Raw genomic sequence first — 27,378 nt, 5'->3', positions numbered from 1 at the left:
GCTATCTAAGAAGATTTGTTAATATTTATCTAGACAAGAAACTTATTTAAGGTGAGCTACAAATCCGATATTTGATACGTTGATTATGTATCAGTTTTGTGTATGTCATTAATCTACCAATTTTACTATTCAAAACTGATATATATATATATATATATATATATATATATATATATATATATATATATATCAGCGACTAAAATCTACAACTTGGAAAGTTTTTAATTCTTACAGAGAATAAAAAAGATCTGGCTCATCATTCCTTTAAGCATCATAAAACTTTAAAAATGAGTGTAAAAGAAATTTATTTTTTAGCACATGCCAGACTTTAAATTAATATTTGTTTTACATGCACAATTTTTACAATATTGATAAACGAAAATAAAGGCTTGCAGTCTTAATAGAATGTCCCATTAATGGCGATAAACGACTTTTTGTAGCACCCAATCTTCTTGGAAAGAAATGGGGGACAGGAAACGTCGCGCATTTCGTGGATTAAAAAAGAGGGGGACGGGGATTTTCGATCAAATTTGGCGCAGTTCGTACCCTACCAAAATTTTATTGCTGATTAAGGGTAATTGAGGCTAAAAACATAAAATATAGTTTTAAAAAAGGGTTGTATGCAATAAGCTTTTATTTAAAATTCTTATGATAATTAATGCACTAAAAGGAGAAAAATAATCATATTGTTGAACGGGAATAATATGTAGACTAAATAATTATATTTATGGAATTAATGTGCAATTTTATATCGTGAATAATCAAAGCGTGGGGCGCCTAAATAATTAAACCACTTCACTGAGCCTCTCCTGATTAACTGATTAACGCCTGATGACGTAATGCGAATATGGGCATCTGGAAGCCCTAATTTGAAATTTGGAATTTATTATCGATTTCATATTTAGTAAAACTTAAATGAATTTTTGATTAACAAACTCAAGGATTTCAAAGCGAGCCATAGCAACGTTGTACAGAAAAAGCATTTTTATCTCCAGCGCGTTAGACTGTGTATCGGAAATTCTAAAGATCGGAAACTATTTTGCAATATTGAACTTAATTTTATGGTTTAAGTGCAAAGAACGTGATACTTAAGAAATAAATATAACACACAAAATGTTAAAAAACGCCCCTTTGGACATAATTTAAAATCTAGAACCTTCCAATTTTTTTTTCGCGCATTGCACATACGTTTTCCATCTCAGTGTTATCCCTTGATTATTTTCATTCAGAATATTCAGTTATTTATTATTAATTGTTAATTAATTTAGTTTGATTTTCTGCATTGTTTATCATGCCTTCATCATAAATAAAGGTAACGCACAAAATGTTAAAAAAAGTCCCTTGGGAAGTAATTTAAAATCTGAAACTTCTCATCAGATTTTCTTTTTTTTTTTTTTTTTTTTTTTTTTTTTTTTTTTTTTTTTCACCATTTTCCTCACGCCCCGGAAAAAAAAGTCCTTTCACAATACGTTAAGTGAAAATTTTAAAATTTCCGAAAGGTGCCATTTTTGAATTCGTGCTGTAAGGAACGAATAAGGAAGGGGGTTGCCTGAAGGACACACTTTATTATTTGTTCCAAATCAGATAAAACATAATTACTCATCTAATTGCTGATATATAAGGATGTCAGGCGAGTGTCCTTTCAGTTCAGACTTATATAATTAATAACATCCGCAAGCCATTGTCACGACCGGCTATAAGAATACAGCATCTTTCAGTGTGTCACTCACTACATGAACAAGTGTTAGTCCTTCAAGTGTGTGCCGCTAAGCGACACATAGGATCAAAAGAATTCGAATCAAAATGTGGTTCATCCTTTTTGGAGTTTTGTTCGCAGTGTGTTCGGGTAAGATGTATATTTTTTATATATTCTGGGAGGGTAAAGATGGTAAATTAGTTTGTCAGGACATGTATGTCTTTTGATTTGTTTCGGGAATATGACGTGTCCTTAATAGGAACAGGGAGCTTACTCAAGATGTGTTCAAATATGTGTGGAATGGACGACACAAGCAGAAAGGGATAACTTTACTCGTTATTGTCCACGATATTACAGGTGCTTCCGCACTTCGGGATACAAAGACAAACCACTTATGGTCTGAACGTAAAAATACAAAAAAAAACCTACTAACTAAAATTTTAAATAACAGCTCACTTTGAATTAGTTTACACAAATGCCTAACACTGAGACTTTCTTTTTAAATTATTACGTATGCAGTACGCAAACTGCCGAAACTACAATACGTTTTAAATATCAAGAGGACTAAACCTCTGGCCTTAAAGGCGGACAGCAACTGATTGGATGCTCGCGTGTAATACAGTGGCAAGGCGGCTCACTTTCTCCCTCTCTAACTCTTGGCAAAAAGCCACAAATACCTGTGCGTTGGCAAGTACAATTTGCATAACCAAGTTAACGCGTTTAATTCTGGCTGGAAGTGGAAAATAAAAGAGGATAGTAAAGTTTTAAAATAAAATAAACTTTAGTAAAACTTAAGATCCTTACAAATTACCCTGGGAGGTGTATTTTAATTTTAGACCTGTTATTTTAATTTAATTGTGCTTTCCTAGCGTTTCTAGTTTCCATTTACAACTCCCTACCAGAATGAGTTTTTAGAACCGCGTTGAATGCAAATGAATAAGAATTAGTATTTAAGGAAGGTTCAACTTATAAGGTATTGCTCCCTCCTTCTTACCATGCCTTCGTAGTGTAATGGTCTGCACACTGAGCCCGAATTCCAGTCCGTGGTTCGATTCGCGGCTAAGGCGTTGCTCATTTTTCATCTCTCCTACTCAAATAACCTAATATCTTTACAAACTTACTTCGAAAGAGAGGGCTAAGAATCCCGAATAGCGCGTGTTTGCCTTTGAGATAAGTTTCTAGAAGCTGATGTTAGGTCCCAATCACATTATGTTTCGGCTACGCGGGACTTGACGTTGAAATGGACAACTCTCAGAACCTGCACAATTCCGGGAAATACACGTAGCTAGGTTACCATTCTCACTTACTACAAGAGTTGAACGCCAAACAGTAATCGATTATCGCTCAAACTGGGATCCCGTGATCCTTGAGAAGCAGAACTTTCGTCTGACTAGTTGTCTCTACTCGGGACATTCTCGGTTAGGTTTGAAAAAATCCCGCGTAGCCGCAACATGATTTCCGTAACTAGGTGGGACTTCGCTTCCAGTGGGGCTCTATTTTTTCTAGGAATCCTCCCATTTAAACTAGTGCTACCAGAATCTCGTTGCTCAGTAAAGTCCCGTTTAGCTAGGACTGTAGCCATATGTGATAACCTCTTTACGCTCAGTCGTATCTTACGTGCCTCTTTCATATTCGACGGCTAGTTTAGATTAAGGGCCAACTACGTCAGATTTGTGTTAGCTTAGGCTAAATATCTTAGATACAGTTAGTTCTTATTTTGATTTCAAGCCCAAGTGGAGGCTTTGTTGTAAGCCCGACTAAAGGGCCAACTGTTCGTCTTATTTTGAGCGAAATAAAGGGTAGTTAACCCTCCTTTAGTGTACGATTTATGTTACTTACGAACTAAGCGATAAGACCCTTAACAGCTCAGTAGGTTCCTATAGACATTTACTTTAGAAGAATAAGAGTGAGGAGCTGGACAACCCGTTGCAGTTCAAATAAAATGTCTTAATAAAATGACATATATGGCAATCTTGCGTTTCGACGACGTTGTAGACAAAAAAAAAAAAAAAAAAAAAAAAAACCCTGGCTTGCATAGTTCACAGTTTTCTAACGTTGGTAAAATGCCTCCAGCCTATATCAACCCTTTGCGGGACAGTGTGTCCTGTCTGGACACACCTAAAAATTTTCTTCTGTACGCACAAAAAAAGTGAATGAAAAAGGATTTATAGGCTACTCTGAACCTTCTTTATTTATAGTAGATGGCAGCTCAACACAAACCAGTCCATATATATTTTAGCCAATTTTAAAGACCCTCATTTTTCAAAGAAATCTTCCAGATTTTTTTAGGGTATAAAAGGAATTGTTTGAAAAGAAATTTCTATGTTACTTTTTTGGCTGTAGGCTAATCTCTTTATTCTGTATTAGTTTTAAATTTTTACCTAGAAATCTTGCCTAAAATCAAACGGCGAACTCTAGGTGTGCCCAGACCGGGCTCACCGATCATCTAGGACAACTGAGAATCTGTATTCTTTGTTTCTCCGTATCTCATCAGTCAGTTCATTGACAACAGTGCTCGTTTCAACACTCTTTTCGAAACTCTATTCAATCAGTGTGCCACTTTAGACACACCCACAGAATTAAAACGATAAGTGCTATCTTCACAAAATTTTACTTGTGTACTCCTCTAGGCCTAATTAGACTGCCTACCTTTTTTTTTTTAAATCAAAACTCCTACTTTAAAAGGTAGCGTTCCGGAAATGGTTAAAGCATCAGATATGAATGACAATAATCGAAATTACGAAAAATCAGGAGAATTTTCTGAATTCTAATCGGCACCATCTGCAGCTGAATGCCGGTAGTATGAGCACTGGTGGAAGATTGGCTTTCCAATCTGTAAAGGAACTACGAAACAGTTTCGTTAAAATTCCAACTACGAAGTTACCTCTTCCTTCAGGCAAATAAACCTCGTGTGTAATGACATATTCAAATAATTTAACCCAACTTCAGGTGAACAATCCTCATTTGTCATATTGCAACATATGTGCCTCTTTGGCAATTTAGAGCGAGCTACACAGGTTAATTTTTCATTTATTTTGCCCATTTAAACAGGTACTGGAGTAGATAAACGAAAACGTGATTACGAAATCTGCCAAATGTTACTCGAAGTTAAGAAGTAATTTTGAGCCTCAATATTTGGGCTAAAAATTCGTAAAATGTAGTCCGCATGATTTAATACCTTGGCTTCTATAGATGAAAAAAAAGTTCTAAAGAGAGTTTCGACACGTTTTTGATCTATCCACGCAGAACTCAAATATTTGTCAATTATTTTCTTGTATCCGAAAAAGAAAAATTCACTTCTTGTATGAGTGCACTTATTATATTGGACTCCTATGAATGGATCTAAATTAGTATGCAAGAATAGAAAGGTAATTAATATGTTATCTGTAATGAAATTCATAGTTTCGATTACTGTTACATAAATCTCAAATTTGAATAGTTTGCATACTGACCTATTTTCCAGTAATTAAAGGGTAATGAGTATCGTATGTGGTAAAATTAAATGAATATATTTTCGGTCAAAGTAAAGTTTGCGGAGCATGTAAAATTTTTTTGTGTAATCTTAGATCGAAAAATAATTTTTAAATGAGCATATCTTTAGAATTCCCGATACAGAACCTCACGCGCTGGAGATAAAGTTTTTTTTTTTTTTTTTTTTTTTTTTTTTTTTTTTTTTCCCGTATCGTGCTGGCACTGCTTAATTTGAAATCATTTAGGCCAGCGGTACCCAACCTTGTGTTCCCCGATCGTTTTTTATGTGCTCATTAGCCCAATTAGGTACTATGAATAAAAAATATTTTAAAAATAACCATTCATTTATATTTCTTAGTTGTTAAACTATGGTAACCATTTATAGTCATAGGAGATATCTTGCAAGACGTTACAAAATAATTGATTGCTGAGTGACGAATATGGAACCATATTGCTTCATTCCGAAGTTAGATGGCTCAGCAGGGAAAAAGTACTTCAACGATTTGTAGAATTTCTTTCGCTAAAGAAGCAGTTTTTTGAATCCGAAAACGAAAGTTATAAGGAATTGGACGATAATAATTGGTTAGTCGATCTGTATTTTCTCACGGATATAACAGCTAAACTGAACGAATATCTCTGGGAAAAGAACCCATTCTCATTTGACTGGGACTTTAACTGCTTTTCAGATAAAGTAAAATTTGTGGATAAATCAGATGGAAGAAAAACATTTCACCCATTTTCGGAATTTATCGAGCCATATTAATAACCACAAGACAATTGAAACAGAAATACTCGGAAAACCTAAATGCACTGAAAAATATTTTTAAATTTCGCTTCTCTGATTTCCATAAAGTTCAACCAATATTATTCTTCATCTCAAAACCATTTGCCGAAATTAATATTTCAGATGTATCGCATAAGATTGGAAATATGGTTAACAAAAATGTTGATGTTTTGGAAATGTGCTCGCGATAGGCCAAAGGTTGGGCACCACTGGGTTAGGCTTTTAATTAAAAATTCGTTGAAGTCTTGAAAAATATAAGATCGATAATAAAACAAATTTCGAACTCAAATTAGGGCTTCCACATGCCCATATTCTATGGCAGATTATGTTATTAAATTTTTGATGGCTCTAGGTACAGTTGTTTTATCACAATGCGAGAAATATACGTACATTCATGCAGATTCTTCATCATTTAATTTCTTTAAATATAATACAGGGCGATAATATCGGGTGGCAACAATTTAAAAAATGAAACAACGCTTATCGTTAATCGACGCAGAATGCCAAAGCGAAATTAATAGCTCTTCTGGGCCAATTGACCCTATGGACTAAAACGAAAAACATATAATGGATTTTAATGAACCCAGCTAAGGTAATTTCGCGCATCACGTTAGTAATTGATAATAATTGAACTGAACTTGCGTTTATTGCTCTTAATTGGTTTAATTTGTTAATTAAAAACAGAATAAATTTGAAAGAAAAATTATCTATCATTACTTTTGATGAACACTAACGCGTGGAAAGTAAAAATATTTAAATCTGCGTTATGGTAACATTTCTTTTACATTGCTGAGTTTGTTGATTAAATTAGAAATAGAAATTTGGCATATCTGTTAAAAGCGATAGTAACGCCAAATGCGGTTTTTTTTTTATAATTAAGCATTTTCGCACGGTAAGCACTTTTGTTGTAATTATTATAACATAGGAATGGTGAAACTTTCTACCGCTCATGCACAATGTAAAAAGAGAAAGCAAAATAAGTTGCTATATATTAAGAAATTCTACGAGTGAATTATTCTTGGCGCAAATTGAAAAATTTACATTATTGATTACAAGATACATTGTTGAATTTCTCAGTAAATTTCGCACGAAATTTTACAAAATTTAATATTTAGGCATCATTGGAGAAGTAGAATCGAAATATGGAAACAAATTGGCATGTCGTTTCAGAGAACGTCCGATTTTGTGTCAAAATACCTAAATTAGAACAATGTTATATATAAATCTGATACATATCCTAAGTGGCGCTTTCGAGCATGAAAATCGCAATTTGAATTTCTTCTATCGGCCCATAGAACGGAAAATACAGGTGCAAATTTTAGTCCAAAGGGGCTTTGTCCCTGAAGGACTATTGTTTTCGTTTTGCGATTTTGCGTTGAATCACTATAAACGGCGAATCACTTTACAAACTGTTGCTGCCAAATGTTAGAGTCTTGCATTATATTTGAAGAAGTTAAATAATGAAAAATCTGCATAAATGTATGTATATATCTGTCATTGTGATGAAACCACGGTACGTAGAACCATCGAATTTTGAATGACGTAATCCTCCTCCGAATATGGGCATGTGGAAGACCAAATTTGAAATTTCATTTATTATCGATTTCATATTCTGTAAACCTTTAACGAATTTTTGATTAAAAAACTCAAGGTATTCAAAGCGAGCCATGGCAACGTTGTGCAGAAAAAACATTTTTATTCTCCAGCGCGAGAAGCTACGTATCGGAAATTCTAAAGGTAGACTCATTTTAAAACTATTTTGCGATATTGCTGTTGAATTGAGTTTTATGGTTTAAGTGAAAAGAACATGATACTTAAGAAATAAATGTAACACACAAAATGGTAAAAAAACGCCCCTTTGGATGTAATTTAAAATCTAAAACCTTCCAGTTTTTTTTTTTTTTTTTTTTTTTTTTTTTTTCCCGCAGTGCAGATAGATTTTCCATCTCAGGGTTATTCCCTTGATTATTTTTATTCAGAATATTCAGTTTGTATTCATTATTTCAGTATTAGCATTTCTTCCCTTTTTATTTTCCCTTGCATTTATTGCTTGAAACTTATTTCGTGCAATCCTTGTTGCCTGAACGTGGTAGGCGTTCTCACACTTAATAAACTTCCCAAACATGTGATTTCACCTTAATTCGGCCATTTAAATATTCCAGCTTATTGTAGCCTTATCTACTGCTGATGATACTATTATTTCAAAACCCGGGTCTTTTGTTCACCTGAGAGCTGTGGTCAAGATTCATTCATGCGAGGTTCCCCTCGGGTTCTAAAGGGTGTTCCAAAATTAACGTAAGATTTGAATTTGGCACCATTTTTGCATTAAGTTGTTGGCAATGAAAAAAGAACAGTTTGAAAGCCGAGAGTTTAGGGTTAGTGAAAATGGAGCGTTATACGATACAACAACGTGTCTTCGTTATTGAACAATATTTTAAAATAATGAAAGTTTGGCGGCCGCAGTTCGAAACTTTTATACAAAATATGGTAAAAATAGTGTTTTAACCTCATCAACTGTGAAAAGATTAATTGCAAAATTCGTGGAGACTGGATCAGCTGGAGACGCTCAACCCACCGGTCGTCGAAAAACAAGCCGTTCAAATGTTAATATTGAAGCAGTGCGTGGCAGTGTTGGTGAAAATCTAGGAACATCAATTCGGCGTAGTAGCGTCGTGAACAAGAATTGCAAATTTCAAAAAGCTCTCTACAGCGTATACTCACAAAAGATCTGTGTCTTCATGCTTATAAAATTCCATTAACACAACAACTGAAGCCTAATGACCATGAACAGCGAAGAGAGTTCATGGAATGGATTATTAATGCAAAAAGTGGAAGCTGGTTTTTCGAGCAAAATAATCCTAAGCGATGAAGCACCACGATGGCTTTGTTAATCGCCAAAATCGTGTTTGGGGATCGAAGAAGCCATGTGTGATTAGCGAAAAACAAATGCACCCACAACGTGTGACTGTTTGATGCGGATTTGGGGCAGGAGGCATCATCGGACCATACTTTTTTGAGAATGAGGCTAGTTAAGCAGCAACTTTTAATGGTGCTCGATATCGCGACATGATAACACAGTTCTTTCTGCCGAAATTGGATGATATTGATGTGCCAGTTTCAACAAGACGGTGCCACATGCCATGCAGCCAATGAAACAATTCAATTACTGCATGAGACATTTCTTGATCGTGTAATCTCTCGTTTCGGTGATGAAATTGGCCACCTAGATCATGTGATTTCACACCATTGGATTTCTTCTTATGGGGTTATTTGAAATCAAAGGTCTATGTCAACAATTCCACAACCACACGTGCATTACAAGAGGAAATTAAATGCTGCATCAACGAAATTAAGCCACACTTATGCAGAAAGGTCATGAAACATTTCGACGAAAGGGTGCGTATGTGCCAGCAAAGCCGTGGAAGCCGTTTGCCCGATGTCTTATTCCATAAATAATCCTATCCTATGTACTTTATGATTCATTTAAAACATAAATATCTAAAGACTAAAAACTCTCTTTTATATTGAATTCAAATCTTGCGTTAATTTTGGGACACCCAACACACTTTACAAGGTTATTGAGTGGTTACCATCAGGTGTGGATTAGCCGTCTGGTATCAGCCAAATCTCCGTCCGATTTGAAATGTTGATATTATTATGTGTATTTATATTCGAATGTAATTATTTTAAAGAAATGATATTATGATAATTACCAAGAATTGTCATTTGTTTGTAACCGCGTATTTTGAAAATTGAATTATTCGCTTAAATTTCACTTTTCGATTTTTTAATTAAAACATTTATTAAAAAAACTATGTGCGATATATTAAATTATACGCATTTTATTTAAACTTATTTCCTCGAATTTCATTAGACATATATTTCTGATTCAATTAATTCAGTTCTCTCTTCGCGGCAAGGCAAAAATACATACCTCATTAAAAACCTCAAAATACCTTTATTAAAAATTGAAAGATATAGAAAAATATAAAACACCAAATACAGTTAAAGAAAGTAAAAAATGATCTTTAAAATTAAAATTAGAGTTTCTACTCAAAAGCTAGCAATTCGGCCAGCAGGCAAGAAGGATGTTTTTACGGTGCACGAAACTAAAAGTTTCCTTTTGCTCCATTAGGCAAAAAGACACTGAAGGTGCAGAAAGACTGAATTCACTACTCTCCTAAGTTTCAAATATGGTTGCTATGGTTAAAAAAAGTAGCCTTAGAAGCAGTTGTACAACTTGTAAATTGTTGATAATTCTACAACTATTTCATGCAGATTAACTAAAGGCATAAAAACCTTAACCGGAATATAATAACATAATTCAATCATTTTAAAGCAAAAAATGCACAATTTGCCAACATATAAGCATACAAAATATGATCTCGCCGAGCCGAGTAACAGAGCGGGTATATACATTTATACACTTTTGGTGCGGCCGATTGGGACCAAAAAAGGTAGGTGCGCAACTACATGCTACAGCAGTCCCTCATGTATAAAATTTCAACAGTCTATCAGCTGCTCGTTTTCGAGTTATGCAAGGTATATACACATACATACGTACTTTAAATATGTTATATAATTCCTTTGGGGAGAAGAGTGCTTTATTCTGCTCTTACGTACAGACGTTACGGAGAAACATCGTAAAATTGCATTTGATAGCGGTCAAAATGGTTATTTTCTATTTTCTTTGAAATACTATACCCGGAATTTTTTGTGATTACAGTACTTCCTTTACTTCATACAAGGAAGTAAAAAAGGGGGGGGAGAAAATAAGCAATAATTACACTGTATGTTTTGTTAATTATTTTTTTTATAATCAGAAAGGAAGCATTCTAAAGGAACTATATATTTTATCTCCCGTTTCAAATCAAACAGATTACAACACTAATTGCTGAGTTGCGGATATCCTTTCCGTTGAATTTTGTACAACAATAAACTTCCGCATCTGTTGTTTTTACAAATGTATATAAGCACTATCCTTCAGTAGTTTATTATTATTAGGTGTAGTACAGAACCTCAAATCTGCTACCAGCTGAAGACTAGAAACTTTCAATCAAAATGTGGTTCATCATCTCTGTACTTTTCTTCGGGTTATGCTCAGGTAAGAAAGCATGTTCTGTGTATGCATTGAACAGGCGAAAACGTTAATTAGTTATGGAATGCCTCAGATACAAAGCTGTCTTGTATTTTTATAATATTTTAGATATATGTATGGAGCCCATATACAGGGTATATCAGAAATACTTCAACAAACTTAGAGGGATGATAATGCTCATCAAGACGAACAAAAATGCAACGGAACATGGGGTCGCAAATGACGATTAAAGGGTGAAAATCGAGAAAATGCGTCTGGAGATGGATAAACTGAGACAAGAAACACTCCAGAAATTACTTATTGCACATAATTATGTACAACATAGCTCGTGATGTCCAGAGGAAAACAAAATTACAACAATTGTTCAAAGTATCGACCGCGGACATTATCACACAGAGTACATCGACGGAGGAACGACTAGCGGACACGCTCGATGGTTACGAGAGTTTCCTGGATTTCTGCTGCAGCGGCCACAGTACGCGCTCCTACTACTTCTGGATTTACATAAATGAGGAATTTCATCTGTCCCCAGAAGAAGAAATCCAAAGGGTTCAGGTCCGGCAAGCGTGAAGGCCAAGCAACAGGGCCACCATGTTCAATCCATCTTGCCGGATAAACTCCATCAAGGTGGCTACGCAAGTCGCAATGATACTACCTATCGTCCTTGGCGTTTCATGTACTTACAACGCATGCTTGCTACAAAGCTGTGTTTATTGGTCTGTTTCTAAGAATGTAGAAAATTTTCATACGTGGGTTCCCACTCAAGAGATTTATTTCACTTTCTACCTGTTTTGATTATCTCCTTTTCACCGGATATGCACAAAGTGAAAAGAAACCCAGCTTCGTACCCCGCCAGTTTTGAAGATAAGCATCATGCGAGATTTCGATCTTTTTATTAATTTTGCGATTTTTCACCCTTTAAACCTTATTTGCGCCTCCATGTTCCATTGCATGTTTCGTTCGTCTTGATGAGTGCTATCATCCCTCTAAGTTCGTTGAAGTATATCAGATACACCTTGTATAGATAGGCTCCCATGTCTAAATAATATTGGCGGAATTGTATTCTTTTATTCTATGTGAATTTTTAGCCGCGTGCATTTCTTTCAGTAGAAAAATGTACAGATTCCATTAATTTATTCCATAAATGTAATCACTAATTTTTTCATTAATTTAAATTTAATTTTGACCATTTTATTAATTTTTCCATTAAATTATTCCCTTATTTTAATTTTAATTACACTAATTATACCTCTGTCTCTTTGTCGTTTACTTAGTGGTTAAAAATACTTATTATCGCTGGCTTCATAGAATAGTCGATAAATGCAATGCCTTCGGTAAACAACGTCTTGGTCGCTTGCGTGATTCTAAACATTTGTAATTACGTAAGTGTTGTCTCAAACACGTCAGTAGAATTTAGGTTAAAATAACATGTCGAATAACGATTATTGTACAAGTTAAACAACAAGAATCAGCGTCGTATTTGTAAATTTTGTAGGACTAGTTTCGAAATTCCAAATACAGAACCAACCACCTCAGCTGCTGTTGTGCAAATGGCAAATTTGCACCGAGGCAGTTAAGGAAGATGGTTGCCATTTTCATATGCATTCCGTTTTACTGTATTGAAAATTTCAACGGTTTTCATAAACGAATAATGATTTTATCTGCCTTTAACTCAATTTTAAAAATTGCCCTTTTGGAACTTGACAGTGATGGAAGAAACTGCGTAAACATTTAATAGGAACATAGTTTTGACGCTAAATATCTAAACGGAACAATCAGAAGTTGCATTTATTTAGGTATTACCAATGTTTGCAAATACCGAGTCTTTGTAATTCTTTGTTGCTTTCTTGAGCTTGAAAAACTTGGGGAGGAAAATAGCGCATAAAATTACAGAACAATTTGGTGAAAAATAATATATAAGAATTTTATCTTATTAATGCATCACGTTATCTTTAATTAATAATCAGAATTTTTATTTCCAATTGCTAGAATGTGTTTTCTTTTCATGTGTCGATAATGTTCGCAGTCTTAAGATAAATGTCGATAATTTGAATATCTTTCTAAAAGAAAAATCACGAACCTGCACCCGAGAAGTAACATTTACCCTTTTTACTTCCCTGTATGAAGTAAAAAGGAAGTATTGTAATCGCGAAAAGTTTCAGGCAGCATATTTCAACGAAAATATCCGTTTTGACCGCTATAGAATGCAATTTAACGATGTTTTTGCCCGATATCTGTACGTAAGGACAGAATAAAAGACTGTTTTCCTGCAAAAAAATTATGAAACTGCTTTAACCCTCCGAGCGTTACGGGTTTAGCCCTGAAATTTCAAAGTTCCTCAAAATCTCATGAATAAGTGGTATTTTCTTGATTTTAATTAAAAAATGACTCTGATTTTGTACCTTGATTCCTTTTCTTCCAATATACATCCAAACCGAAATCAGGTACATTAAAAACTAGCAGAAAGTTTAATGTATAATGAATATAGAAGGCAGACTTCTATGCGGAAATCCTTTCTGAAATTTTTTCGAGGAAATAAATGTTTAAGATTTCCTTCGTAATTTTTAATGCAGATATTTTGAGTTTTTATGTATTTTTGCCTTGTCGCGAAGAGATAACTGAATTAATTGAATGAGAAATACTCAATCGTCTGTGAAAAACTGTTTCTTTTTTGTTTTGCTTGCTTAATTTCTTTTATACATCGTTCTAGTTTTATTATAGTATTTGAATAGAGCATGTGGCAGCGATTAAATAATTCTTTAAACGATATAAATTTTGTGCATTCTGAAATATAATATGAACGAAATATAATACTGTTGAGTGAACCTAGCGCCAGAGTGTCGCTATGGTAAACAAATAGAGTGAATTTTAAAGAATGCATTTATTCTATTCTGATTTATGCGCTGTCGGCGAAGTAGATTTAATTCAATCCTATAAGTTTAAATGAAATGCAAGAAAAATGCGTATAATTTAATATTCCGTACAAGGTAGTCACGGGGTGTACACATAAGATTTTTTCTGTAAAAAATCACCAAACTGCCCCAAGGGAGTTACGTTAATACGTAACCATCATTTAAAATTTTGTTTATTGAACTCTAAATAATATTAACTAAATTGATTTTCCAGGAATTTCGCTCTAAACTTTAATTTCCTGTAATAACAGTAAGCGAATACTGAAATCATTTTACTTGTGAGAGTTTGTAAATTTTGTTCATTCGAAATTTCGTACCGTTTAAAAAAAGTAATAGAGCTTTGTACTTATAGGTCAGGACCAGAATATTCCCCCTGGTATGTGTCAGGATTTTCCTTTCGATGCATGTACGCCACAAAATGCGACAAAAGATGACGTTGTTGGGTTAAATCAAGAGAGCTTTCAAGAACAGTGTCCGTAAGTTTCTTTTCGTAATTAGTGCTTCAAATGAGACAATGTTTGCCTGTATATAGACATATTTTCTTTAAACGCGATTCTAAAATTATGTTCGTAAGCATTATATTCACAGAAATTCCCAGATTAATATGCCTCAATGTTTTACGGGAATTATAAGTTATTAAATATTGTTTCATGCTAATAATTTATAATCTTGAAGTCTACTTTGGCTATCCATGTTATTTATACATATATAACGATTTAATATGTATGCATGGAGAGGCATAACGAAGTAGATGCACTCAAGACATTAATAATAGTGCAATTTAATTTTTTTTTACTTCCTTGTACGAAGTAAAGGAAGTATTGTAATCGTCAAAACTTTCGGTAATATCCTTTTTGAATTTTTACGAATATATTTGGACAATTTATTTTTCCAGGACGTCTGTACGTATGATTAAGGACTCTTTGATTTAAAACGGGACTGCTATAACATCTAGTTATGCCTCTTCCGTTTTTACTACAGTTGGTAGTATTAAAACTATATGTATCTATATATATTTAACAAATATTCTCTGCTCGCATAAAGCAAATATAAAATTAAAATTTAATTAAGAAATTTTAATCGCAAAAAAACATTATTATTGCTGCGAACTAATTTACAATATCATTTAAATTCTATGATCATATGTAAGTTAATTGTACGTACCTGAAATCATGAAAAAATATATTATTGCAAAAAATTGCATAGGTGCATAAATGTTGAGCAGGCAGGAGACCGACTTATCAAGGGAAAGTTGCTCCCAAACCTTACTCTTCAAATACTCAATTCGTGTTTTGTCATTCATACAGGAAATGGTAAAATTCAAAAAATAAATAAATGAATAAATAAAATAAAAAAATAAAAAACCAGATGTTGTGAATTACTAGAAAAGAAACTTAAAATAGCAAGTAAATGACTACAGTTAAAATTAATTAAAATTCAATTAAGAGTAGAAAACCAAATTTTTCAGAAATCCAAAAGTAAGTTAAAACTCTTGCCTACTGGAAAAATCCCCATCACGAATTATGCATTACTGAATTTGGTTTTCTACTCTTAATTGACTTTGACGCCTTTGACAACAAAAACGCCTTTGACAACTTTATCGCGTCCAGAACTCCAGAATTTTATTCTACCGGCATAAATAAACTTCTATCTCATTGCCAAAAATGCACTCAGTCGGCTGGTGCTTATTTTGATTAATAAAATTGCTTTTGAGTTGAGTTATAATATTTTAAAGATATAGGTTAAAAACCGGCATTATTTTCCGGAAAACCTATTACGTAAGTACTCATGAAACAAATGATTGACTGGGAAGAGCTTCCTAAAGAAAGCAAGTATATGAGATGAAGAAATAATATTTCAGATTAAAACAGAATAAGCTATTACTGTCATGTAAATAAGATATTGTAGTTAAAAATAATATCTGAATAAGATTCAATTCCTGTCAATTCCTGTGTCGATTCAGCTTGGTATAGAATGTATGGAAGCATTTAGTAAAATGCTTCCGTACATTCTATAGCAATAAGAATTTTTATTTTCCTTTGTTTCTTGGAAAACAAAATAAATAAAACTAATGAAAATTATTTACTAAAGTTGTGCCTCATTCCTATCAGAATGGTTAAGGAGTTCTTACGATGTCTGAGAACACGTGAAGAAGTTTGTGGCGTGGTAATATTCGACAGACCAATGGTGTACGATCGTATTATGAATATTGTAAACGACATCTGTGATAACAGCACTTCACTTCATCAAGGTAAGTGATACAATTTTTATTTTTAGACATATTGAAATCAATACGTGAAAAAATATATAAAATACGTTCGAAGATATAATTATTGTAAAATTACATTCTAAAAAATACAAAGCTGGATATTGAAAATAATTAATTGGAGTTGCAATTACTGAACAATCAGTTATTACATTATCGAAATGTTTTTCTTGTACATAATTTTCTAATCATATTCATTTGGAACACTTTGCATTTAGAACCAAAATTTTTAACGTAATTTGCGACTAGAATAAATCGAAACGTTTCATATATATCGAATTTAACCAAAATCATAACCGCTTACTTGTCGCCCAGACGGTAGGGAAGCCTATTGCGGTACAAATGTTCGAATCCCGGAGAAGGTATAGTTGTAAATGTCCGTCCTTCCATAGAAGGCAAAGGTGGCCGCCTATTAGGTGCCTCCACAATAAAACGGCCACCACTTCTGGCCTTAGGAGTGGCCAATGCGGAACAGGCAAGTGATTAATAAGTAAATATAAAGAAGATTAAATATAAAGAAGATTAAATATAAAGAAGATTAAATATAAAGAAGATTAAATATAGTAAATATAAAGAAATTTAAAACTAATATTTCACAAAGACCAGACATTTAAATTCATAATTAATAAATTTCAAAAAATCATATAAATACAACAAAGAATTTAAAAATGTTAAAACCAGAACATTTCAAACAAGCAAAACCCTATTTCAAAATATTAATGAAATGCAAAGAAAAATTAACAAAAACAGAAGATGAACTCAATGAATCTCAATGCCATTTCATCGGGGGGAATTGAAATTAATTGAATATTTTTTCAAAAGAATTTTTTTGCAATTATATATATATATATATATATATACTTTTTGTGCAGCCGATCGCAACCAAAAAGGGTGGTGGAGACATTTTAAGATGCACGCACGCGTAATCTTTTTTTTCGCTCCCAATGGCGGGCACTTACCTATAAAGGCACTGGCCACTACTAAGGCCAGAAGAGGTGCCATTTTATTGTGAAGGCACCTATGAATGGCAGCCACCGTTTCCTCCTATGAATGGACAGACAATTTTACATGCATGCCTTCTCCGGGATTCGAACCCGGCCCTTCCCTATCGCAGTCAGGTTTCCCTAACCACTATACCGTCTGGGCTGCTAAAGAGTAAATTGTTTCAGGAAGCATTTTAATTAATCTAATTCACATTTACACTTAATAATATAAATACCGCCGTTCGAGAAGGGAAGAAAAGGGAATTATTTTAAAAACTCTACAGAAAGTAAAATTTTTCGTACACGTTTGTATTTTCGCGTATCGTCACTAAATATATGTTAATATATAAAACAATATATTCAAATCATGCAGTTTAAATTAAGAAAAACCTAAATCTGCATGTGATAGTTTTGACAAATTAATGAGTAAAATATAATTTATAACCACGTACTGAAGATTATTGCATAGAAGCTTATCGAATAATTCATTTAGAAATTAGAAACATTGAAGTGTAATACCTAGACAACGGGACTGTAATACCTGCATCTGGAATGTAATACATCATTAATAGGCTGCAATTCCTGTTATGGGAACCGATACTGTAGCAATTCTGCTTTGAAAATGACCGTTTCAAGGATACGCCCCGATTAAAGTTATTTTTGCCATTGTATTGCATCAAGAGAGGTTAATTTCACTTCTTGTTGTAAATAAATAACAGGAGCAGATTATTCTCTAACTGTGTTGTAAAGCTTACTCCATATAGAACCAATGCTGATGAGATCAAGGATTATATTTTATTTATCAAATGCTTGGCCATTGACCATCAGGTCATTAGGCAACGAGCTCCCCAATAACCCTTTACAATACAGTCCAAACTCTTAAGTGCAGCGCACACGTCCAGATGAGCAGAGTCCATGACTTCTCCAGAATCACACAAAGCACATAAAAGTGAGTCAGTCTGATTTAAACGAAACAAACGAGCACCAAGGCAGCCATGTCCAGTCAATAGTCTACATTCTGCCACAGCAGTAGCAATAGGAGAGTACGAGACACAGAATTTAACAGCACCCTCCATGACTTATTTTCAGTAGCACTAATGGCAGCATAATGAAAAGATTTTTTAGCAGAGATAGGTCTCTGGAAGAACTTTGGAGAATATCCGTATCTTTTTGCCAAAGGTTCCGCTATCTGATTTCCCCATAGGCAACAATGTGATGGCACCCACTGGAAAACAACCTTTGTCTGAATTCTGCTCAACAGCTTCTTGCAACTCTGGACACGAGCAATTTGTTTTCCTAGGTTACTTGCTAAGGCTTGAAGAGCAGAACTTGAGTCCGATAAAATTACGGCCTTATGAAGAGGAGAGAGACGGGCAGAAAGCTATTGAAGGGCTAAATGGATGGCCTCGTCTTCACCGTCAAAATGGGTTGTATGAGAGTCAACATGTAAGTAAAAGGAAAACAAATCACAGAAAGACGGCAGAACCAGCGCCCTGTTTAAATCCAAAAGGGAACCATCAGTGTAAATATGAAGCCATTCACCAGGAGGATAGCAAGTATTATTGGTTTTCAAAGCGAAGAGCAGTTGTGCATAGGTCGGTTTTCCTCACATTCAAAGTCAAGTCCAATCTGGCATCGAGAACCATAAACTTCAGTGGATTTATATGAGTTAACAATCCAAAGGCCTTCTCGCTAATGGCATCATATTGATCGTTCTCCTGGATGCATTGAATGAAACTCCTTTGAGTCTTTTGATTACGCACGCTGTAACAATCGTAATCACGCCGAAAAGAAATATTATATAATAAGAATATAAGTCAAGTAAGTCTATTATCAAGGATTATATAGAACATGAAAGATGTTGATACTCGATTTCATGAACATCGCTTTCAGTCATGGATTTTTTAGTGTAATCTGGTGCACTGTCATGCAGATATGCGGCATCGCTTCGGTTAACAATGCTTGATCAAGTAAATGAACATGATAAGGGGTAGCTTGATAGTTTTTGGAGAAATCCGTGGTTATAATACTGCACCACAATTACTATTGAAAGTGGCGAAACCATCATGAATAATCAGTATTCCTCATCAAATTCCAAGATATTAAGATCCAAACCCTCATCTTAATTATATCCATCCTTTACTCTAGGCACGAAACTGCTGCACATTAGTCTTCGAAGTTGTTATCCACGCCTGCATCTAAGAATGTAAACATTTGCATCTGGGAATTAATACATTATTCATTTGTTGTACAGCGTTTTTAGAAGCCAATACTGCAACAATCTTATTTGAAAAAAACCATATATGATTTCTTCACGAGTACAGTTATTTTAGCCATTCTGCCGCAGTAACAGTAGCTAATTTCACTACATGATGATGATGATGAAGTAAACAGGAAATTGGCAAAAGAATGGAATTGCAGTTGTGCAACAGAGTCTCTAGGAGACACAGCTCACAACGCACGTAATAGATTTATAATCCAGTACTACAGTATAATCTTTCTTTATTTTTTATAGTTTTACCTAAAACTATCATATCATTAATTATTCTATATTTTCCATCTTAAGCAAAGCAAATTCCTCGGACCAGTACTTCTTTAATGTTAACTCTTCCTTTAAACATAAAATATGTCATTTTGTATTTTTTACTGTATTAATATTTTTAAATATTTTTTTTTATTTCTTCTACCCTTCCCTTTAGTACAATATTTAAAGGAGTTTTACCTTAATTTGCCATTGCTTATCGCCTTGAAAAACCTACAACTTCATACCTCTTATAGTATATGCTTGGAAATGTTTGAGCCCTGAACTAGCTATCAGAATTTGGTGAAGATGAGAAATTTTCCGTGACGACTAGAACAGTAAACGTATAAAATCGCAGAACATAATTACAAAGTTTTTATTTGTGAAAATGAATAATGTTTTTAGTAATAGCCACTTTGCATTTATAACGGTGCTCACTGTTAATTCCCCCTCTTAGGAAGAATTATCATCTTCCCTCATCTGTAATCTGCTGGTGTAACTGTTGCTTCTGAAACATATCAAAGCTCTAAAATTGCGACCAATTAAAATGAAGTAGTCATCGTTTGAGTGAGGAAGGAAATGAAGGAATTTTGCCTTGCCTACTGTGTATTCTTAGCCGTGTAACCGATAGCCCATCCGGCTAGCAATTTGAAGATTCGGAGTTCGAATTTAGGTGAGGTATAACTCATTTTCTCACGTCTCCGATTTCAAATGAAAACACATGTGATGACCCTCTTCACTTAGTTGCTTGCTTCCGTGTACAGTATTTTCTCCCCTAGCCTTTTAGAGCAGGATCTAAAAACTTTAAAAATATTATCATAGTTTTCTCTTTTAGCACATTCAAAGATTAAGTTCCCCTAAATTTCAAAATGGATGTTTCCATTTTACAAATAAAGACAACCCTCGCACATTACCTGCGAAGATGACGCCGGAATAGTTTGTCGAGTCTGCCTAAGTTTTATGCCAACATAATATAAAAGGTAACCTTTCAGAATGAAGTAAACGCAAACTGAACATTTATGATTTCGCATATTCACCTTCTCTAATTATTTATGGATGATTTGAAGCCTAAGAAGTAGTAAAGCAACAACAATCGAAAAAAAGGGCAAAATTTAAGTTAGAGAAGTAGGAACGAAGATTTCTTATTAGATATTGTAATGCTAATATTGCTATGTATTCTTACTGGAATGCTGGTTTCTTTTAAAGAAATAATATTGTGATAGTTACCTGCAGTTTATCTATGGCTAAGTTTCATTTGTTAAAATCTAACTATAATTACGTTTTTCGAAAATTAAATTGTTCGCATAATTTTCCTCCCTCGATTTTCGACGATTAAATTAGCTAAAAAATTGAAGGCACACGGTAACAGAATATCATGCTTTACTTGTTGCTTCCGTTTACAGGAAGATATCAGGCACCTTTAGTGAGGTAAACTACAACACATGAAGAATTACTGGGAATTCCTTCCAGAAACACTGTTAAGTCGGCAATCTTTAGTACAAAACCAACCATTTCCAAGGACAGAAAGATATACGATTATGTTTACGATACGATTATGTTAGACATATACGACTATGTTTTTTTCTTTTCAGCCTTTATCGAAAGTATACCTTGCTACAAGCATGCAAAGGACAACCTTAAGCAGGTTTGCTTCGATTCTAAGCCCGACCTCTTTTGGACGTACGAAGATTTCAGTGCCCATCACATGCAGCAAGACTACCTAATATCTGAAACCTGTAAGACATCTGGAACCGAGTATTTAAACTACGGGAAACTGCGTTGCCTGTAAGGATTTCTGACTTGAAGTTTACACATACCTTAGAATTTAATTTGTAGAGTATTTTATTTTAGTTTATGTTAATTAACCAATTATTATGATCTCAACCTTTACTGTAATATCTCTTTCCCACAGTCCTCATCAGTATGCAAATTAAGTTTGTATTTAAGTCGAGGGTTGTGAATATTTTGTGGTTGAAGTTTTTGAAAGCGTCGCCTGCAGTTTACGTTCTGTCGCCCAACTTTGTCGATATTCCGGCTTTAGCCATTTTCCCTAGCCAACATTATTACGCGTCATCAAAATACAAAGCCACTAATTAGAGTAGCCTCTGATTACTTAAATTAACTCTGAATTCATTCGGAATTTCAGCTTATTTTATTCAAATAACCGCAAGTGACGTAGCTTAGTTTTCAAGCTCGATCTGTGCCACGGGTTTGAGGTTAAAGAAGAGGATTATTTAAGGTTTACAACCTTCTGAAGAGCTTTTCAAAATATTTTAGACGGAGAGCAAACTTGCGAGTCAATCTCATAGGGTCAGAAGTATTTTATTTTAATTTCTACAGAATTAAAACCCGAAGATTTCTAAGTTGCATATTGTCTTCATAAAAGATTTATTCTTCACCATCAAAGTCATCCGTTTTCTTTAAACTTCTTGTTTGTTTTAAGCGGTAAATGGTACACGCTCATTATTATCTACTGCCAGCTAACGAAGAAAGTACCAAGTAATGCTGACAAAACTGCCAATTTAGCATAAACCGAATTAATTTTGTTTTCGGATTCGTAACGGAGACTGGTTAACAAATGCTCCAGTAAATAAATTAACAACATTAAGAAGCATTAAGTATTTCAGTGATTTAATAAATGAGGAAGTACTGTATTTTGAATCCTTAAAGCCTCGCATATTCACTGCAGAAAAGTATTTAACCTTAAATAAGATGCTCGGTATAATTTGCAGTATCTTCGGTATGGTATTTGCTCGGTAATAGAATATTAAGCCTTTTGCCGTCCTCTCCTGTCCGCGAAAATTTCCCACCAGCGGCCGTCTGTTTTTCGTAGCGTTTAATGGTGCTTTCTCTGCTGTAGTTTCACTTGAACGCGCTAGATGCGTTACGGACGACGAAGAAGTTAATAAATGCAACGTATTGTGTTTCGTACATTATAGAGTTAAATGCACACTGTGAACTGCAAGTGAAACTGCAGTTGTGCAAAACATCGTCTGAGAAAAGAAAGCAAGGAAAAAGCATCGCAGGTTGCAAAACATTGCCATCGATAATATAGCAGTTAAAAAGTTCCTCAATTTCCATCATCTCGAGAATAGCGTAGTAAAAAAATAAAGCACCAACAAATCACAGTATGACGATAAAATCGCAGACACGCATTTTTCAGGCTTAAAAAATTCACATATTCGCAAAACGGTATGTGACGGAATAAGGAAATGTGTTTTATATTTTAAATATATATATAAATTTTACATCATGCTCTAACGCAGGGATTCTCAACTTTATTGCCGCGGGTCCGCTGATTCTTAAACGTTTGACCGTTGCTGTGCGACCACAATAAAAATGCTTTACTTTTCGATAAAAGTCTACGTGAAAGATTTCTCATTTTTAATGAAATAAAAATTGCGTCCAGCACAAAGCTAAATGCGACCGATGTCTTTTTTTTTTTATGTGCATGTATTATTAACTCTATCCCAACTATAAATTCACCGCGAAAACATGAATGGTGCCCGCCGTTCAACAGATATTCTAGCTTGTGCTGTTAGGAATAAAAAGGTTGGGAAACCCTCTGCTCTAACGTATCTGATTATTGTTTACTAATCGATTTCCTCCCCTTCGCAATATTAGCCGATTTAGCAGCATGTTTGTGTTTCACAATCAGAGATATCTTCCTATTTGACCCATACAAAACCATAATTATTATAGTCTTTAATCTATAGCAGCGGTTTTCAACCTTTTGACTAACGCGTTACATCTAAACATATGTTGAAAAACCACAGTACCACCATTATAAGACGCATTATTTTTAATTTCTCAATAAAAACATTAAAAAATACTTTGTAATCTGCACAACTTATTGGCTATCCGTATTAAATATGCACACATAAAAAATATTATTAAATTGAAAATTGGTTACCATTTTATTTATGAAAATTTAAGGTACGTGTATAATACTTTAATTCTAAAATTGAGTGTGAAATATAGGCTAATTTAAAAGGAGGTCAATTTTATTATGTCTGGTCTTTTTTTATAAGGTATTTCTTCTGCCTTCTTAGCATGCCTTCGTGGTGTCGTGGTCAGCACGCTGGACGCGTATTCGAGATGTCGGTGGCTCGAATCCCGGCGAGAGCATAACTCATTTTTCATGACTCCTAATGTCTATGTAATTTCACTTCTTTTAAACCGTAAAATTTGGACCCACTTTTAATTTTCGTGTGTATTTATTTTTCAAATATGACATGGAAGAAATTTCTTGCTCACACAAATACGTTCTGCAGAAAGGTAAAAAAAATTAATAGCTTTATTTGAAATGCCTTTTAAATTGTTTTTTTCGGTTCAGCCAAAAGTTAACAAGTGTCATTTTTTAAATCTTCAGTTATCACAGTTCGATCACAAGAAATTTCTAGCAATTTTTCTTTACGACATTTTTGAATTTAATATTAAAAATTCTTTGTTTCTTTGCATACCACCAGTTCAGAATCTCCCACCTAGACAGTATATTACTAATGTTACATGTTTCGTAGAGTTTCGTTTTATTGGGGGAAACATTTTCTTTTTAATCTGCGGTACAATAAATCTTCTGTTCAATGACGTTCTCCCAAAGGTTCCGAATAATTCTGGTAATCTCTTGTGAAGCTGTTTTGTTAGAGAACATGATTATCAGTGATATCTGTTTACGTAATAGCTTTATCCTATTTGATTCTTTTAACGTAAAAAAAATTACGTAAAAGTACTTTATATATGTCCACTAATAAAATGACAAATGAACTACTAAAATAAGTTAAGCAGAACCTCAATCATGCGAGGTAAATGGGACCGATTTGAGCTCGGATAATCGAGCGCTTGTTTAATGGATACTTAATTTTAAATCATGCTAATTTTTTTGACAAGGTGTTTTCAAATATTTTAGTTGAAATTCTAAAAATAATGTAACAGTTATTAATATTCTAACAAACACTTCTACTTCTAGAAAAAATTTGTTTTCTTCAATGACGGAGAGTAAAACAAGTGCAGTAAGCATTGTTCCCCCAAGTCTGAGGATTTAGAACCTTGGTGATTTAAAAGTAACAGTGATGTTATAATAAAATCCTACTGTAACCATTATGTAAAAAATTAGTAAAAATATAAAATGAAAACAAAATTCAACTAAAAAATATGCAATTTAATTTGTCAGGTTTCGAGAGAAAAACATTGTATTAATGTAAAAAATTTAAATGGGATTTTTATATAATAAAAAATATTTACTGTTTCAAGTCAAACTAAATTCACACGAATTCGATCTTTTTGAATAAGAAATATTTATTTTTGCATTTAGGTATACTTTATAAATTTAACAGATGTTAAAGAATTCTAAATTCTACGAACGCAAGTGAAACAGAAATTAGCGGAAACTGGTCATCACCCTTTTTTTTTTTTTTTTTTTTTTTCCCTCACGAGATTTTTGAATTTAATAGTTAAAAACACTCTCTTTCTTTGCGTAAAACACATTTTGCCCTTGTGTACCACCGGTTGAGAATTGCTGGTCTATAGATTATTTATTCCCATCAATTTAATTTTACGCGAAAAAACACAAAATCATTTGAAAATTTAGAGTTACAGCTCGTGTTGTTTACTGAAACAGGTGTACTGATGTTCATGGTCAGAAAGAGATAAAGATAGTGTGGTGTGAGTTTTAACATATGTAGTTTTAATTAATTTTTGAACACTCAATTTCGTTTTGCAGCATTGTGTCTAGTTCATGTTTAGAAGTATTTGAAAGGAAAATGGAAAATATCGTAAACGTAGGACTAATTTATTATCTTATGTTTGTAGAAACATTAGGTTATTTCGAGCAGGAGAAACTATTTTTTATTATTATTTCGTTTGCTTCACCTCTTAATGGGCACTAGAAGTCAGTCATGTTATCCTGAATCCTTGCACCAGCAACCTTTTTTAGTTGTTTATCTTTTCAACCTTATTATTAATAAACACATTTAACTTTAGTGTATTACTTTTGTTGGCTGCTCTAACTTATGTTTTGTGTATGTTAATATAAAATTAGCAAAGAGGGTTAGTTAGTTTAGAGATATTTACATATATACATGAACGGAGGCCTGCTGCCTTTACATTTCATCAAGTGCCTAGACCTGGTTATCCGCTATGATTATGTTTCTCTTAGAATAGACATATTCTATGATAGTTCTGACGTCCCGCTGTCCGTAGTAATCCTGGAGAAGGTCTCTGAGACTCCAATACCTGGAGCTCAGGAAGGGAGTGATGGGAGAAGAGTGGAAAGTCGCGGATGTAATGCGAGACGTCTGCTGAAGAAGCTGAAGCACCGCAAGCGCATTTGACGTTTTGATGGCAGAACCAACGCCATCAACTATCTAGAAGGTGTTGGCAGAACCTGTTGAAGTACTCGGGAAATCTTCCGTTATTTGTGAAAGCTTCTTGTAGATAGAAGTCTGTTTTGAGTCCCTTGGTGGAGACCACGGGAAAGATGGAGTAGATGTGTGAAAAAGGAGCAATGCCCTCGCCGTGTCTCCAAACACCGATCTCCCGAATAAGCACCCAGCGTGCAGGCCACTACACCACGAAGGCATGACAAGAAGGCTGGAGAAATATCTTATATACTCCACCTTTTAAAGGGCGACTGGGGTTTTAGGGGACCCAACTGCCAAATCCTGATGGTGAAGAATCATCATTCACCACCTTTTTAGTTCGATCGCGGCTGCAGAGACACCAGGTTATTTCGAAGCAGGAGAGATTCCCTCACCGGGACTCGCACTACGGACCTCTCGAATAGGCGTCGAGCGTGCTGACCGCTACACCATGAAGGCATGCTAAGATGGCGGGAGAAATATCTTATATGAATAATGTTTATAATGTGTAGGGAAAGAAAAATATATTTGTGTAGTTATAGAAAATAATGAACATTGATAATAAATTGTTATTCAAATTATTTGAAAAATATTGCTGCACACCAGAGCAAAATTTAGAGACTGTATTGTACTTTGCTACTATTAAAGAGTTTTTAGGTTAAAAGTTAAATACTTGTTTCTTTTCATTCTCCTTTTTATTTCATAAAAATAATATACCCTTTTCTCCAAATTTAGAAATTACGTTTACGTCATTTCCTGTGTCGCCGACTATGCAGCTGCCCAATGCTCAAGCCTTGCCCGAAATGTTACGGTAGAACTTGCTCGTCGAGCTGACTACGGAACACTGGGATGTTCCGATAGATCGGCTGAATTGCTCTGGCCCGTTATTCCGAATTTGAGTTTGACAGAAACTATGAAGCAGTCCCTGATGAGAACTCTAGAAGGTCTTCTTTAAAGCATATAATTAGAAAAAACAGACAAATCGATTGCTTACTGTGTATTAACTTTAACAGAATATGGAATGTCAATACGTAAACATTGAAATGTTAAATTAAAGCTTGTTTTGGTTTTATTGCAGAAAGGCATTTGCTTCTAAACATCTGAATCACAATCACAGTATTCACTTAAAAATTAACCATCCTAAAGCAATTGGTATGTTTTATCGCTTATGTTATTCATGGCCATAGTAAGCATGACTAAAAAACAAATTTTAAAAATACTTCATTATTTTAAAAATAAAAATCTGCTGGGTACACCACGTCATCTGTTTGTATGGAATATTAAATTATAG

At 34.1% G+C, this 27,378-nt stretch overlaps 1 protein-coding gene and 1 long non-coding RNA gene across 3 annotated transcripts in view; one reads left to right on the top strand and one right to left on the bottom strand.

Moving 5' to 3' along the window:
• Window positions 1-27,378, bottom strand: part of LOC146998345 (uncharacterized) — a 138,777-nt gene that overhangs the window by 12,899 nt on the left and 98,500 nt on the right. The gene's annotated exons all lie outside the window — the stretch shown is intronic.
• Window positions 1,691-27,168, top strand: LOC118187604 (uncharacterized). Of its 2 annotated transcripts, none has more exons than XM_085812406.1 (5): window positions 1,691-1,846; window positions 14,314-14,437; window positions 16,073-16,212; window positions 21,324-21,516; window positions 26,823-27,168. In XM_085812406.1, the coding sequence occupies exons 1-5, from the start codon at window positions 1,804-1,806 to the stop codon at window positions 27,040-27,042; spliced, it is 720 nt and encodes a 239-aa protein (XP_085668532.1). In that variant the 5' UTR covers window positions 1,691-1,803; the 3' UTR covers window positions 27,043-27,168. The 2 variants fall into 2 exon arrangements, with proteins under 2 accessions (XP_085668532.1, XP_035213749.2); XM_035357858.2 differs by lacking the exon at window positions 1,691-1,846 and adding an exon at window positions 10,903-11,055.

Source organism: Stegodyphus dumicola, chromosome 3 (assembly GCF_044657685.1).
Source record: "Stegodyphus dumicola isolate Sdum_Otavi_A_Nest chromosome 3, ASM4465768v1".
NCBI classification, from domain to species: domain Eukaryota; kingdom Metazoa; phylum Arthropoda; class Arachnida; order Araneae; family Eresidae; genus Stegodyphus; species Stegodyphus dumicola.
Note: the sequence above shows the minus strand (reverse complement) of the source record. Positions and strands in the feature narration are given on the sequence as shown.